Below are 15,975 nucleotides of genomic sequence, written 5' to 3'. Positions count from 1 at the left end.
TTGTCCCTAATCTTTATGTTGTGAGCCTCGGCGATTTCCCTTGTCAATTGGCTTGAGTGTTTAAAAATGACACTAGTTTTTTTTTAAATCGGAGTGAGAACTGCATGACTTGCAATGCTCCGGGAGATGAAGTGGTGCAACCCTTTGAAGAGATAGCTCATGCTCACAAAGTCGAATATTCACGCATCGCTTTCTTTGTCCCACATACTCTCTACCACAAGATAATGGAATGGTATACACGACCTGCTTAGCACAAGTTAAAAAGAAATGGCTGGAAGTCAGATTGCAAGAACCACCAAGTTTGAAATTTTAGTTAGGCAACAAAGAACAAAACTGCAGTTCTGTTTACTGGACCTAGCAAGACATCCTAAACAAAAATTTCAAAAATTTTGAATTAAAAAGAAAGATTGATTCGATTATATACAGCACTCTGAAATTTAGCACTATTTGAGAGCAGGACTTTTGCAATGCCCTTGCAAACGTTGCAACAATTTTACAAAACAGCACTAGTATTAATTTTTGGTGCACAGTTATGTATCTATAAAACTTCGTGTTCCAATTCTCTTCAAGACCATACAGATTTTCCACACTTACTGTAACAAGTTTCAGGTCTTAAATAACATTTACAATTCCTGCAGTCGCTAGAATTCAGCTGTCTTAAATGCAGCAAAGTTCATTCTGATCAGTTTAACCTTTTGTTGGACAGTGGGACATACCTTTCCCCTTGTCACGGCAACTTCGCTGCTCCGTGGTGGTGAAATATTACCATTGAACTTTCCTGTGTGGCTGTTTCCCAACTTTAAGACTTTTTTTAAATTTCCATATCACTTAACAAGGCAGAACAATCGTGCTAATTGTTTACTTCATCTCCATTACCTGCAATCATTATAGTGACAAGCTGGCACTATTGATCAAAATCCGTTTCTTGCACTAGAATGGACAGTAAAAGCCCAAGCCCATTTTTTCCAACTCTCTTTCATTGAGAATATGTGGAGATGTTTCCACGACATCAATGTGCTTTTAATATTTTTGGGTAGGATGGCATCTCAATTCGCCCTGTCTGCACCTACTAAAATAGATTAACCAGTTATTTACCTCACCGACATATCACAGGGCTATGCATGATAAGTGCATAGCCTTCGAGGCTTTCCAAGATGCTTCCATTTTCCGAGAACCCTAGCGATAATGGGCAGCCTCGAGTAAGGATGCTGGTACAAAGCATGTTCAAAATATACAATAAAAATATGCAATGCACATGCTGCTTTTATAGTGCACTATGGTACACAGGCTGCTTCTGGTTATTTTACTGGCAGCCATTAAAAGGTATAGAAGCGAGCCATGGTGAAACCCTCCATGGTGAAAATGGCTTGACATATAGGTCTTATTTTTTTTTTGCTGTATATGGCTAGCTGATTTGTCTGTATATCACCTGCACGCCGAAAACTCCTCTGGCACAACCCCATGGGCATGCAGAAAAAACAAAAAAAAGGTGTGCGATTGGCTGCATCAGAAGCGACGTCGTTGCTCTCACGCAGCCGACGGCACAACAGCAATTTTTCTCCGGCTCCAAAATGGGTAGGCCAAGCGTCATACATACTTCTGAGGAGCAGGCAGCTTTCCATCCATCAGCAAGACCCTAAGCAAAACTGGCAACAAGCTCGTCTATGCCATGCCAAAGCTGCAGCTCGGGCACAAGAACAGGCTTGTGCAGCTGAGCGCAAGCAGCAACTGCGGACCGAGGATCCGGCAGCCTATCAAGCCGTTGTTTAATGAACCGTCGGAATTAATCCTGTGATAAACACCAGGGCCACATGTTTTAGCTTCACTGGTCAACCATCTGTATGGAGAACTTGGGTGGTGATTTTTTTCCAGTAGAGAATGCTTGTCATCTTCAGATTTGGCTTTTCATGAACAATATCTGATCATAAACACAGTTGTAATGATTGGGACACAAAGCAATCCAGTTTGTTCCTGTCCAGAAAGAGCTAGTGCTTGTCTAATGACAGCATTTCTTTTATTTGCGTACTTGAATAGGGAAATTGAAGTTTGCCCCAAAGCACGGAGCAAGAAACATCTAAGAGTGGATACTCCGCTGTTTACAGCGACCAGAAAAGGTCACAAGCCTGCGAAGCCATTATCATGCTGGAGGCGTGGAAAGAAATTACCGCTGTTTCGGTTGCCAGGGCAACCAGTCGAGCGTATTGCTCTTTCGGCAGCGCGCACCGGAGCTGCCTGCCCGGACGCTGCATTTTTTTTTTTTTCACGGCAGCTTCTACGACGCGCCACCACTGCATACGGCCACGTCAGCGCATACAATTGTGACCTTATCTGGTCGCCCGCGCTTGCTCATGCTGACAGGAGTTTCACCTCCTAAATGTCTTCCTCTGTGCCCCAAGGTGAAGCATCCTCTTCACTTTTGGTAACTGAGCTACCATGTGATGAGTGCTGGTGCACTCAGGCGCAATGTTGGTGAACCTCCGTTTCACATAAAGCACGGGGAGACAAATCCGAAGACCATTTAATAGATGCTTGCCAAGTACATGAGGTGTTCAGCAAGAACTACACACATGCCGCAGTATATACAGTGAAGAAATGACTGAATAAGCCATTGTCCTGGCCTGAAAGCACAACAAACAGCTCTGCCGAGTCTGTGTCGCCAAACCCCAGCCTATTTTGATGCTTATTCTTTCGTCTGCCAGAGTCCTCGCATCACGTGATGGATGTGTTAAACCACAGTCGCAAACATGTCAGCCAACACTACTACGCAGTCACTCCCATCAGCATGTACAACACAACCAGCGCACACACGCACAATGACACAGTGATAAACATCCGGTGATGGTGCTCGGTGGACAAAATGACAATGAAAAAAGGAAGCGAGCTGTTGGCCATTTCGTGGTATATAATAAGAGCATCAACCCTTAAAGTCATAGCAAGAACATGCATTTACAGTATGTAGCACACTTTTAAATATATAATGAGACCCTTATAACAGTTGCCATCACTAACCCAATGTGATTACAAATGGTTATAAACTGAGGCATGCCACGTTGTTCTCACTTACCATTACTTGCCAACAGCAAAATCTCTTTAGATCGATAATGTCGCGTTAACATAAAGAGTGCCGCTGAATCTGCCCACAAAACACGCAAGTCTTCTGCTACAAGAACCCAATATTTGCATATGTGCCAAATTATGCTACTAACACAAATATACGCCAAATATGCTACTAACACAAATATACATAAAGCTAGACAATACCGCTTGGGCTACTATGCGCACTCAATAAGCAGAACGAAAAGCATTTCAGCATCCACTGTGGAATCGCAATGTGAAGAAAGACAAAGTTGAGTCTCAATGCCTGGCTCAAACCATAGAAAATTGCAACACAATCAATTGAATGTGCCTGGATATGAGAGCAGTGGTGATTCGCTTTCTCACTCGATAAGAACTAGACGCACATCTCTCGGCTGCCACACGTTAACAATGGCGCCACAAGTATACCGTAGAACCCCGTTACTACTATCTTCAAGGAACTGCGAGAAAAAGAAAAGGTAACATCCAGGAAATAAAAAAGGAAGAAAAGCCACAAATCTCCATAGCAACATCACAAACAGCTCCGTGCGCATGTATAACTAAAGGGGGCACGACACGGTCACCCAACAATTTGCGGTTTAAAGTGTACTAGACGGTCGAACATGGCTATACACATCTAACTGGGCAGTAAGAGCACATTTTTGTCCAAAATACTAGCTAGAAGTCGCCAGCTCCAAGCCCCACCTTTCGGCACCCACCGTCATATCGCCAAGCTTAGTGTGACATCACGTGCTGCATGGAATTGAGTCATCGTCTGCTACAAAATCGGCCACCACACCACGGGAGGTCAGAGTGTAGCTACCACATTGCCTCCAGAAATTGCGTGCCATACACCGCCAACTCCGCGTGGTGAAGCAAGCAATGAATCTTGGAGGCCATGGACGAAGACAGCATGGTGAATGTGGTCAACACAGATGGAGACATTGGTATTGTGCGAAATGCTGCTGATGCCTTTCTGCACTGTTGCTACTTCACGCATGTAGCACTGCTTAGCTGGCCATTCACGGGAGACGAAGTCTGGTACTGCTTCACGCAATTCAAATTATGACGTGCGTAGATTGTTTACTGGCATGCATTCCATGCATGTGTGTTTCTTGGATCCGTACGCAACAAAACCACGATTTTCTTAAGCTGCCGCGCGTTCCCACCCATTCTTTTTCCATCTGTAGCTGCGTGTGGCACATCTAAACAACTGCTCGCACACATGTCCGCACAGCAAGGACTTTGCATGATGCAAGCTTTAAGTGAACCTTTACTTAAACTTACTTTATTACACCTGACATTGGTTAAAAAAAAAAAAGGGGGGGGGGGGGGGGGAATACTAGCAAGGGGCTGGGGCACTGCCTGCTGGATGGGTTGGTGCGCACACACGGTCAACATCGCGTCTGGCCACAGCCTCAGCTTTTTCACGTGTATCCCAAGCTCAGTGAGCAGGCACAAATCATCATTGTAGCTGTCTGGCATAAAGTGTTCCAAAAACAAAACAAAACCGTCACGAGTGCCAGTCCTTCGTGACACATTCATCTCCCAGGCCTTGTGCTTGACGGGCTCCTTGGGGAAGTACGATACGGAGCACTCCTTGCTTTGTTTGCTCTGGCACCCCACAGCGCTACATGGGCGCCGCGGTGGCATTGTTTCAGCTGCTGCAAGTTGAACAATTACAATGGCAAGCTGAACAAAGCAGAAGTTTCACGCATGTGCACAGGTGAAACACCGATTCTTCACCAGAACATACATTATTGCTTGGCAAGCATGCCACTTGTGATGCCACGGCTTGCGAGCGTGCCAGTGTAACACAACTGCTGCGCCGTTCGAGTGTAATATAAGAACTTCAATCGCAAATTATGTGCTGGCTCAAATGAACAAGAATTTTGCCGTGTTCTTTTGAACGCACAAAGATTACCTCACACAGTACAGATTATGATAGAAAATTTGGTGTCATGCCCCCTTTGGGGGTGCCTCCGTGATAAAGGCTGCATCTCACTTTTAATAAGCTTCGCCGCAAACACTGCTGTATTGCGGCGAAGCCGATTTTAGAGAGCGGGCAACAACCGCACTGTGTTGCAACATGCTTATTGGGATTGATGAGCGCATACTTGTGGCATTCTGAACTTCCATATTTGCCACTACATTGCTACATTTATAAGATCACCACATTCAAGTATAATGCAAGATGCAGGAACGTTACAGAAAGGCGGCATATCGAATGGAAACCCGATACATAAGAGTCAATGGACTTTAGATACAGGCCGGGAAAATGCAACAGTGAGGAACGTTTCAACAGCATTCCACTGTAGTACAGTTAAACTTGGACATACCAGACCCATGTATATTAAATCATTGTTTATATCAAACAGTTGTAATATATCCTCGGAAATGCCACGCAAAAGTATAGCATTGTACTATCTACATATCGAACTACACCACATTAGACATACTGAACAGTGGCCCCCCCGTCACTTTGGTGCGCCCCTGCAAGTGCGCTACTTACGAGACTGTGATCACTTCTCGCATCATCGGAAATAGTCACGCTGGCGAAACTGGATATTTTTGGCAGTTGATGTCAAAGCGTTGAATACGAAGGCCAGTACATGCCACGGAGGAAAAACAAGCAAAGTGCACGTCACAAAATACAGAGGGCTCATGCAGCACAGGCCTTATTTGCGGTCCACAACGCAGAAATTGCTTTAGCTTCGCTGCATCGCAGCCGTGTAATATGGTGAAGCGTACCGATAGCGAGAAGGACTAACTGTCGTGCTGCGTCATGAATGCAAAAAAGGCCTCCCAGTCCGACAGTCATGCTCTAAAAGAAACTGATGGCACTCGATCTTTTCACAGAGAGGCTTAGGGCATGGGGTAGGCAACTTCCCATTTTTCATGTTCGCGGGATACTGTCCGAGGCGTATGAAGTTTTCAGATAAGCGTATTTTACATCTCGAATTATCTATATATCTAACTATCTCGCGATCAACTTTGAGTTTGATATATCGGGTTTGACTGTAACACCTCTCGCGGAGGAAGAATTCCCACCATTGCGTGAACAAAAGTGCTAAAATAAGAACGCTTTTCGACAATAACACCAGCTCACAGCCAGCGAATCAATCACGAGAAAGGTAACAACAATCAATACGTCAAGTACTTTCGTGTGTAGTCACATGACACCATCACCACCATGCCAGGCAGGCGACTTAGTAGAGTCCCAAGTGCAGCAGCAGACATCTGCTTTAGTCCTCTCCATTTCAAACATCACGAGCTTTACAAACTTCCTCTACAAGGTAGGAACTCTCTGGCAATGCACAAAAAGGGAAAAAGAGGCCACTTACACCCCACCACAGTTAGGGCGTTTTCGCGCCTAGAAAAACCAGCCTATCTGAGGACAAGCTCCTCGAGACCCGAGGACTGACTTGCCTCAGCCGAGAGCGAGACATGGTCCCTGCGATGCGAAAAAGGCAACAGTCGATTGACCAGCAGTACACAGCAGGCTAAAAGTGCATCGGGCCTTTTCGTTCACTTCTTGGACGCATCCGCCGAGTCTCCGGAAGGGCTCTTTTCAGATTCTGCAGCGACGCTGCTGTCGCCCGCTTTGTCCTCCTTTGCCTCCTCTTTGATGGCCAGCGACTCTAGTTCCTTGGTGGGCACTTCGGATTCAGGGGCGGCTTCTGAAAACAAACACAAAACATTCACAGTGGTGGAAATGGCCAAGAGCGCTTGGGAGCAGATTTTGTAGCAGGGAAAATGATGAATTGTAACAGAGTTTGTGGCAGTCAATGTTGATCATTCTAAATGGTTATTCACGAGCCTCAAAAATCAAGCCCACGATAATTGGGCTGAAAATTGCCTCAGCCATACTATTGGATGCAAATCGAAAATGAACTATGCGATGTTTGTATGCTTTACTGCATAACACAAGTTCATTGCAGCAAGGCTAACTAACTAGCCGCCACAGTGCAACATATATTAAGCCCTTGCCCATTTTGCTTGCTGAAAAATTGCGTGCCCATTAGATTTGTACTTTGTTTAGGACCTTTAATAACATTGCTACACTAGTTTTCTACTTTAGGCCCATAGAAAGTGGGCACACGTTTGATACAAAGGCATGTTAGAATCGGCCAACTACTGCCAAATTAAATAGTGGTGCGTTTTGGCTTTTTCAGCACTTCATTTAATTTAATCTAATTTAATATGATCAATTGTTGGTCCCGTCAGAGTCAAACCAACGAAAGTCGACTGTACAATGAATATAATGAAACAGGCAAGCATTCCTCACCTTTGCCTTCTTTGAGCAGCTCAATTTGCATTCTCTTGGCTTCTTCAAATTTTTCCTTGAACTTTTGGGCATCTGGAATAAAACCAGTGAGGCCTCTGTTAATTCCATGCAAGCATTTATGCTCAATCGAGTGAACAGGCTAATGTGCAGAACAAATCACGGCTAGAAGAAGGGAAAACAGTTACGAGTAATAAAAGCTAGGTGACACAGGCAAGCAAGTCTGTTGCCTGCTAGTGCTACAACATAGCATTCAGAAATGCTAAAAGAAAAGCAATGCTGGGATAATAATAATTTCATTCCTATTCTTTTCCTTCTTGCATTCTGTCAAGTGGTTGCAGTGATGCTCTGCCTACACCGTCATAGAGACCGCCAAACAACTGTAGCTAACAAAAATATCGAATCAACCAAATAAATTGCTACATTGTACTGATCCTGATCCCCTCTGAAGTAAGATAAAGGTCTTTACTTTGGTGAGAAAGATAACAGATCTTGTACTGAACATCAACAGTAACTAGCATGGTATAGAATGCAGACAACAGGACAAGAAAGAAAGAACACGCACACTGGTATTGTCTTCCCTTCTTCATCCTTCACCTGTGCTGTTTAAGTTTAATTCAGGGGCTTTTTTTGCCAAAACCAGTACATGATTATGAGGCACACAATTAGTGGGGCGCTCAGGATTAATTTTGACCATCTGGGGTTCCAAAACATACATGTAAATCTAAGTACGTTAATCAGATTTCACTAAAAAAAAAATAGACCTGATTAACCGATTGTCAAAGTATGAAGGTATCAAGTGAACAAAAAGAAACAAATGCTTGCTACATCAACACACTTCTATTTACTGAATGAATCAACAAATATTGATCTTATTTTGCGCAAAAGCAGTGCAGAAGCTGCAATTCTTATCATTTCATGACTGATTAGCGCTTGCAGCGGTGAAGGCCTTGCAATTTCCTTTGCATTACGGCCAAGAAGCAAGACCCGCGTCTTCAAGACATACTTTTCGCTACCGCGTGTGCATGCCATTATTTTTTAACCTATGAGCTGCTCGGCAATAGCTCGGCAACCAGTATGCGGGCCACAGTAGAATTGCATTTCATCCTCGACAGCTTCCGCCATGATTCACACTGTGTACGCGCATTGCACGGGGTCAAACGAAACTACCGCTTGCAACAATTGTAGTGGACGAAACTGCAGTCACTACTGATGCGATCGTGGACAGTGACTACGTAATTCCGAGGGCACACAGCAAATGTGTACTGAGTCAAAATGAAACTACCGTTTGCTGCAACTGCTGCAGATGAAACTGCTGTTACTATCCTCATGATTAATACTAGCAACCCCACAGTTCTAAAGACACACGGATAATGCGCGCACTGAATTGCAACGAACATACTGTTCGCCAGCACTGCTGCGGACCAAACCATGGTCGCTATTGACGAAATCACGAATGGCAACTACGTAGTTTTGAAGGCAAGCTGCGGGCACACAGCCAAGGCACACCAAGCCAAACTAAACTACCGTTTGCTACAACCGCCACAGACAAAATCGTGGTCACTATCAATGAGATCATGGACGGAGAATAGCAGTTCCAAAGGCACGCAGCCAACACGGTGTCGCGCATGGTGATAAAACGCAAGAATGCAGGCTACAAAAAGGCACAAATAAATGTGAAGCATGCATTCCTGTTGTTCCCGTGCACTTTCCCCAGATGACTGTGACCATGTGAACTCTGCCGATTCATTTCACTTCAGACACTTGCGGCGTTTTTGTTCTCTTGCGTAGCACATTTGCAACACTCCGTGATTGCCAAGCTCCGAGGGTTCTCTGAATACATTGGTGAGCAGCCAAACAGGTCCGAATTAATGAGTTTGTGGACATTAAATAATCAATCGCCTGCTGGGAGTAGAGGACACATCTGAATTATCGGATTGTATGAATTAATGCGGGCTGAATTGACAAGGTTTTACTGTACCCGAGCATTCTTGCGTGGATATGAAATGCGGCTGCTGCATTTGGAGTCGAACCTGAGATCTCGAGCTAAGCAGTGTAATGCCATAGCCAGTTGGCTACCGTGGCAGGTGTCTGCGCTATTTGCCATGCTACTCACAAACCAAACAGCCCAATTGCATACACTCAATCAATGGCAAGACTGTTTCTGGTCACAGCTTTATCAACAGGGTTAGCATTTGCGCAAGTTGGTACAGGTCCGTGGTGAAATGAGGGCAGCAGAAGAAACAAGGACGAAGAAAAATAGACGCTGCAAGTGCCTCGCACCTGTTTTCATCTTCCGAATAAACCTACTTGGTAACATAACCTGGTAAACCTAATGGCAGCACCTGTGAAAGTGCCTCAGAGGCCATGACAAGCAATACTGTAGCGAACGAGGACAACGTTCAGCACATTGCAAAGATGGACATGTTCCTGCGAAGATGGCGTTGTCCACTGTGTGAGGCTGCCACAGAAAATCAATCAAATTCTGGGATTTTACGTGGTAACACCACCATCTGATTATCAGACATGCCATAGCCTGGAACTTCAGATTAATTTTGACCACCTGGAGTTACTTAACATGTACCCAATGGACACTACACGGGCATACTTGCATTTCTCCCTCTTCTGCCTCAGTGGCCGGGATTGAATCCTGCGATGCATCAAATTAATTTGGCACCAGGTGAATTGCTGACCCCTTTTAATGCTTTGCACACAAGGAACAACAGGTAGCAGTAACAATGGAGGCAGGTAAACGACACTCACTCTCCACACTTCCAAACCGAAGTGCTAGCAGCTCTGGCTTCGGCTCCTCGTCCGCAAAGTCGGCTACGGTGCTCCAGACCCACGCTTTGTCACTGCCATGGCTTGGCTTTAGCTCCATGCCCGGGTGCACTGCAAGAATAGAATGCGAAGAGAGTCCTTTACGGAGGGAGCTAGGAAAGATGATGCACATAATATAGGAACTAGTACATCTGACGGATCATCAAGGACGCACACACTTCACGAGAAAGGAGCAGTAAAGCATTAGCTCTCAGTTGATATTCAGCAATTGTGATGTCCTTTTCATTCTACTTGTGTCCATGCTTGCATGCCTCCCTCTGAGTGCCAAAAAAGATGTAGCTTTTGTTGCAAGACACCAGTCCTGTCTCCGGATGTCGAATGCACCTCAGGAAGGGTGACCTGGGCCTGCGTTTTGCCATGTTTCACTTCAATTCGATTCTTTTCTCATCAAGCATCGCCAGAACCATGATCACGAGGCGTACCATAGTGGGGGAACTTCGAATTTATGGCCACGTGGGGTTCTTTCAATGCGCACGCAATGCATGGTACACAAGCAATTACCCACTCCACCTGTATCGTAATGTGGCTGTCGTAGCCAGGGTTGAACCCGCTACCCAATACTTAGCAGTGCAATATATACATTTAGTCATTTCACTGCTGAAGCACACGAATGCTCATATGGTGGCTGCTCTTACCATAGTGGTTGGCACAGACTTTGAAGGTCTTGTCACGGCGCATGAGAATGCGGCAGTGGCCAGACTTGTTGCAGAGGATCTTCACCTCTCCTGTACCCCGCTCCTTCCACTCTGGAGCCTCGTCGGGCGCTGTGACGTACCTGTAGAGTTTGCCCCGCCTAGGCAGACATTGTCACAACACATCAGGTACCATCCCAACAAAATGAAGGGCAAACAAGGGAAGGGGGGAGGGCAACAGCATCCAAGCAACAGCAAACCTGGTATGGCATAAATTAACAAACATCGGATTGCGACTTTTTGCTGATTTGACCCGTTTCAGGAATTTGTAATAAGAAACTTGATAGAAGCGGGTACCCGTCTGGCGTCCTTTAACCAATCAGGAGACTTCTTAGGGTATAGCCAGATACCAATGAGTTGAACTTTTTCACAAGCAGAATTATTCTTCATAAAGCTTGATTAAAACGCTTGTTAAGTTGTAGAATGCACCTGAACTAGTAAACTTAATGAGAAATGTGAGAGACTTGGCAGGCCTGTTACAGTCTCTGGGATTGGCCTGTTCACTCAGCCAGACAGCGGTCGGTCCATGCAACGTGGGGAAAACAATGAAAGAAAGCTTAGCTTTAAAATGTCCTCATCCACTTCTGTACCCATCTATACTGATACGACAATCTATACATGACAGTAGAAAGGTCATTGTTCAAACACTTCCATACAAAGTGTAAGGACCACGAGAACTTAGAACCTGCACGCACTTTTAGATAAGTTGATGTCGATTAATGACACAAAGCTACACCGTTGAGCTATGAGGGACACAATAGTATAGGGCTTACATTTTCATTTTCACTGCTTGCGGTTCTGCAATGCATACCGGAACATCAGTACATGAACATCATTCCTGCTCATGAAGCATCAAGCTGGCTTTCCAACAGAAGCCTGCTAATTCACCATCACAGCTGAGCACACCACCATGAACAGTCGCATGCTAATTACACGCTGGCAAGCATTCACAAAAGCCTCTTCCAAACATTCTGCAGAAGCTGACAAAATCGCAACACATGTGCATGATCAATTTGACATTGCACTGGCAGCTAAGTTATGAGCAATAAGGATCTGCAGGGAAGCCACCTTACTATTTCTGGGAAGATCTGCAGTACAAATGCCCAAATACCTTCTTTTTTTAAAAATTGGAAACCATTTGACCAAAACAGACAAAGCCTGCAATTATGGTAGCCTGCAACTCTCCTGCATGTACATTTCTCAAAGTGATTTCCATCAAACAGATGTACACAAATCAACGTGCTATTCAATGTGTGCATGTATAAGGTTTAGCCCACAAGGAGGAGCTTTACGGATTACCAAACTAAGCATGCCATCTTTCAAATTTCCTGTCATGGGCTTTCAAGCTTGCATAGCCAGTGTACAACATTGGAGGGTTCCTAGGGAAGCTGCCCAAACATGATATCACTGCTCTACTTTTCATGGTGTTCACGAGAAATGGTATAACTGACCAAGTTTACATCTCAACAGATTACTACATAAAACATCTTGACAGAGGGCCAAGTACTGCAAGTTTGCCTTCTGTTATGACTAAGGACCCTTGATGACCTTTTTTCATCACGCGGAGGAGCATTGATCAAGGCGCTCTAGTTATGACAGGTGCTGATGCAATTTGACACAGGTGCATGTTCTCTTTTAGGCCGTCATATGATATTTAACATAAATCCTCACATTGACAAATAATGTTAACCTTCAGTTTTCCATTAGGTTTACATAAGCAACTTCAAGAAATGCGTGGCTATCTCACAAACCCTTTTACTCTCATGAATTTTACCAGCTTTCTACAAATTCAACTATTAAGTAACATTAGTATTAAGTAACACCCCTCGAACACAAACCCAAATACATCACATTATCGAAACACCTGCAGATTCAAATCAAGTAAGTTTACATCAATTTCACTTCACTTAGTGAGAATGTAAAAAATATGGGGATAAAAGTTGAAATCACATCTGTTACTATTAGCACATGGTCTTCGGAGGCCCACACAAAGAAATAACAAATGGCTGAAAAACTGAAGCTTATTGGTATGCAGTCAACTTGCACTAACACAACCCCAACAGGACATACAAAATTTATTTGAACTTATCGACATAGAAACTAAGTGCTTTTTGGGAATCTTTGAACATGTGTGCTTTAAGAAGGCTGTTCATGATAACTGATGCTGAATCAAGAGAAGCAACCCATGTAATGTGGGTGTACGGTTAAGCACACCCAGGTTACAGAGGCAAGTACTTTCAATGATGCTCAAGTTCTCGCACGTTAAACGCAATGCAGATATAACACTGCTATATGACTATATTTAAGCGCTCTCAACTTGTGGTCTTGCTTAACATAGTCCTGCATTGGCCTCTACCTTGCACGAAAGAATCTCGAATATGGTTCAAGGCTGTAGTTAACACCATAGGTTTCTGCACCAAATAGACAAAAAAAGAAAGACGAACTATACCAGTTTTCTCTTATAAATAACTCAGCATATAGCTTCTTTCTTTTATGTCAGGTTGAAGAAATTTCTCATTTATGCCCACTACACCTCTTACACCCAAGTATCAGCGCACTTGTCCAGCTCAACCAGACTGGTGTCAACAAAGAACATAGATGCTGCATTTCAGTATGTGGCATATTTTTGACTGCGATTTAATTTTCCACTCACCATTGGCTCCTTTGTGCAAGCTGAAGGAGGGAGCCGATTGTGGTAGAGAATTTTGATCTGCATCAGGCTCAGTCGCCATCGAAAGCAGCCGTGTGAGACCGGCATCAAACGGAATGCTAATTTATTATTCAATGTTACACAACTTCTAAAGTTTAAAGAGACCCTGAACCACCCTCTGGGCTTGGTGAAACAACATAGTCTGTGGGTAGCATATGCTGCTGTGAACAGCTCAGCTAAGTTTTGCTGTCATACGCAGTGCGTGGAGCTCACAAGCAGATCGCGAAGTCACCTTTCTCTCAAATGCTCTCTTTTCAACAGAGGGCCCTGTCCTCACTCTCTTCTAGACACACTATTTCGTCATCAGATGCACTATCTTATCATTCCCTTAGATGGCTGCTATTGGCTGATAGCTGACATCAAGTTACGTGGTCAGTTACGTGGCATTGATACCGCGACTGCCGCGGGGTGCCGCCAAGAGTTCACCGACTAAACGCACTGCGGCTCACTGAACACCATGTTTTTAGTGCATCGTGCATTATGCAGAAATGAATTGCTATAAGATCATTGCTGGCGCCTTCTTGTCTAATCTTAATAATAGCTGCTGAAGGCGCTTCCTTTAACAATGTACCTCAATGTACATCTTTAACTTTTAAGCACACAGCAGAATTTGTATACAATTATTATACCCGGAAACTTAAGCAGGGCACAAAGTGTTGGTACTGCCAACATGCATACTGCTCAAAATCTGATGCAGGTAATCTCTTTCAAATTAAAAAAAAATTTGTCCTTTTCAGGGTTATTTGTCCGCAAACAACTATTATCATCATGCATGCTTTTCCTTTCCATAACACAGCGCACGCACTACTTTCACGTCACGAGTGGCATACACATACATGCGTGGCATAGTGTTTCTGACAGGACAGCAGCGAATGCAGAACGTTAAGAGAAAATGTTTGTTTTCTTAGTGTGTGCCAAACAAGCATGCAGCACTTACAGCTTGACCAGGACCTCCTCATCTTCTTCCAGCGTTTTCACATCTATCAATGGTAACTTCATGACCGGCTCAAAGTGAATGTCTGGACTGTGTGAACGCTCATCTTCCTGTGTGCAAGTCAGAGAAAAATGAACTTGAAGCAAAAACAGCACTGTAATTTATGCAGGTTGAGAATCTGTGACAACGCTGTGTAAAAAAAAAAAAAAAAGTTTAGATTTCAGTTAATTCTCGCACCATACATTGCTTCACTAAATACAAATACAACAAAGAAATATGCTGCTGCAAAGGGTGCTGCGGTACATTTTAATCGCAGCTTTCACGCGTAATAGAAATGAATGAACGCGGTCACTTTTAACTTATGTTTAGTCGTGTACTGAACGAAATAAAATGCTGATTTTGCCTACAATGGAGTGGTAATAAACTTTACCAAAATAGCTCGCTTTTTTTTTTTTTTTTTTCAGCCGTAACACCGTATGCTCGGCAATTCCACACGCCCCCCGCGCCTTTTCTTTGAACCTACAATAGGACTTGTTTTTACAAACGAAACACCGTGCGCCTGCCAACCTCATCCCCCCCCTTCCTTCTTTTTTTTTGATAAAGCAGTGAGTACAATGGGCTATGCTGGATCATCTGACTAACCAAAGCACACTGACGATTTAAGTGCCCAAGTTTGACAGCACGTCCCTGCTAAATCAGGGAACACTGCTGGACCCGTTGCACAAAGCAGCAAGCCGGAATGTTACATCCATACAAAGTTTTACAGAGCAATAAAATTGCTCTCAAAAGAAAGGAACAAAACATTGAAACACTTACGTGTTCGCTGACGCTGTCGTTCCGGCTTTTGTCCACGCAACCCGAGTCATTCTATCGAAACAAATACAAATTTCAGCAAAAGAAAGTGTACTACCAACCATTACCGCAAATCGGACTTCTCGGCAAACTAAAATAGCGTAATATGCACGAAAATCTTACAAAGGGACGCGCCAGGCTACCGGCATCTGACAGAAGCTACACCACATAGCTTTCCTGGACTGCATGCAGGGAAACTACTGCGTAGCATTAAACATACAAAGTACGAAAATGTGCTTTGATGCTCTCTCTGGCACGAGGAAGGATCGCCGAATGTCGTGTTGCAGCACTGGCAACAAAACAATTTTTTCCCAACATGAACGCAACAAGTAAATAAGCCTATCAAAGAGACTTCATTGTCGAACGAAAACTTCAACGGATACATTTAATAAAGGCCAAAATAAGTCAAGCGGGTCATGCAGATTATCCATTGGCAAACTTACAAGTTCGTCACTCATTATTCAGTATGATTAAAATGGATTTGCAAGGATGACCCACTGCAATTTTTTTGCTCGTAGCTTTCCCGCTCAGCAAAGACTGTTTTTACGATGCACTGTTGATGGACACCATGCGCACAAAGCGAGTT

General features: G+C 44.0%; 1 protein-coding gene across 1 annotated transcript; it reads right to left on the bottom strand.

The window, feature by feature from the left end:
* Positions 1 to 2,500: 2,500 nt before the first annotated feature.
* On the bottom strand, positions 2,501 to 15,955 carry LOC126548447 (ran-specific GTPase-activating protein-like). The gene is made up of 7 exons (XM_050196624.2): positions 15,833 to 15,955; positions 15,354 to 15,404; positions 14,541 to 14,647; positions 10,837 to 10,994; positions 10,124 to 10,252; positions 7,364 to 7,435; positions 2,501 to 6,755 (listed from the first exon to the last, which is right to left on the bottom strand). Exons 1-7 carry the CDS (start codon positions 15,845 to 15,847, stop codon positions 6,604 to 6,606), a joined length of 684 nt encoding a protein of 227 aa, XP_050052581.1. The 5' UTR covers positions 15,848 to 15,955; the 3' UTR covers positions 2,501 to 6,603.
* Between the last annotated feature and the right edge of the window lie 20 nt (positions 15,956 to 15,975).

This window comes from Dermacentor andersoni, chromosome 3 (assembly GCF_023375885.2).
Source record: "Dermacentor andersoni chromosome 3, qqDerAnde1_hic_scaffold, whole genome shotgun sequence".
In the NCBI taxonomy this organism is placed as follows: domain Eukaryota; kingdom Metazoa; phylum Arthropoda; class Arachnida; order Ixodida; family Ixodidae; genus Dermacentor; species Dermacentor andersoni.
The sequence above is the reverse complement of the archived record's forward strand: the minus strand, read 5'-3'. Positions and strand labels throughout refer to the sequence as shown.

Bases quoted from the DNA above. Each gene is read 5' to 3' on its own strand.
- LOC126548447 (XM_050196624.2), bottom strand. The intron at 14,648-15,353 runs GTAAGTGTTTCA...ACTTGCACACAG, and splicing joins ACGACAGCGTCAGCGAACAC to GAAGATGAGCGTTCACACAG. The intron at 10,995-14,540 runs GTAAGTGCTGCA...ATGTCTGCCTAG, and splicing joins GAGGAGGTCCTGGTCAAGCT to GCGGGGCAAACTCTACAGGT.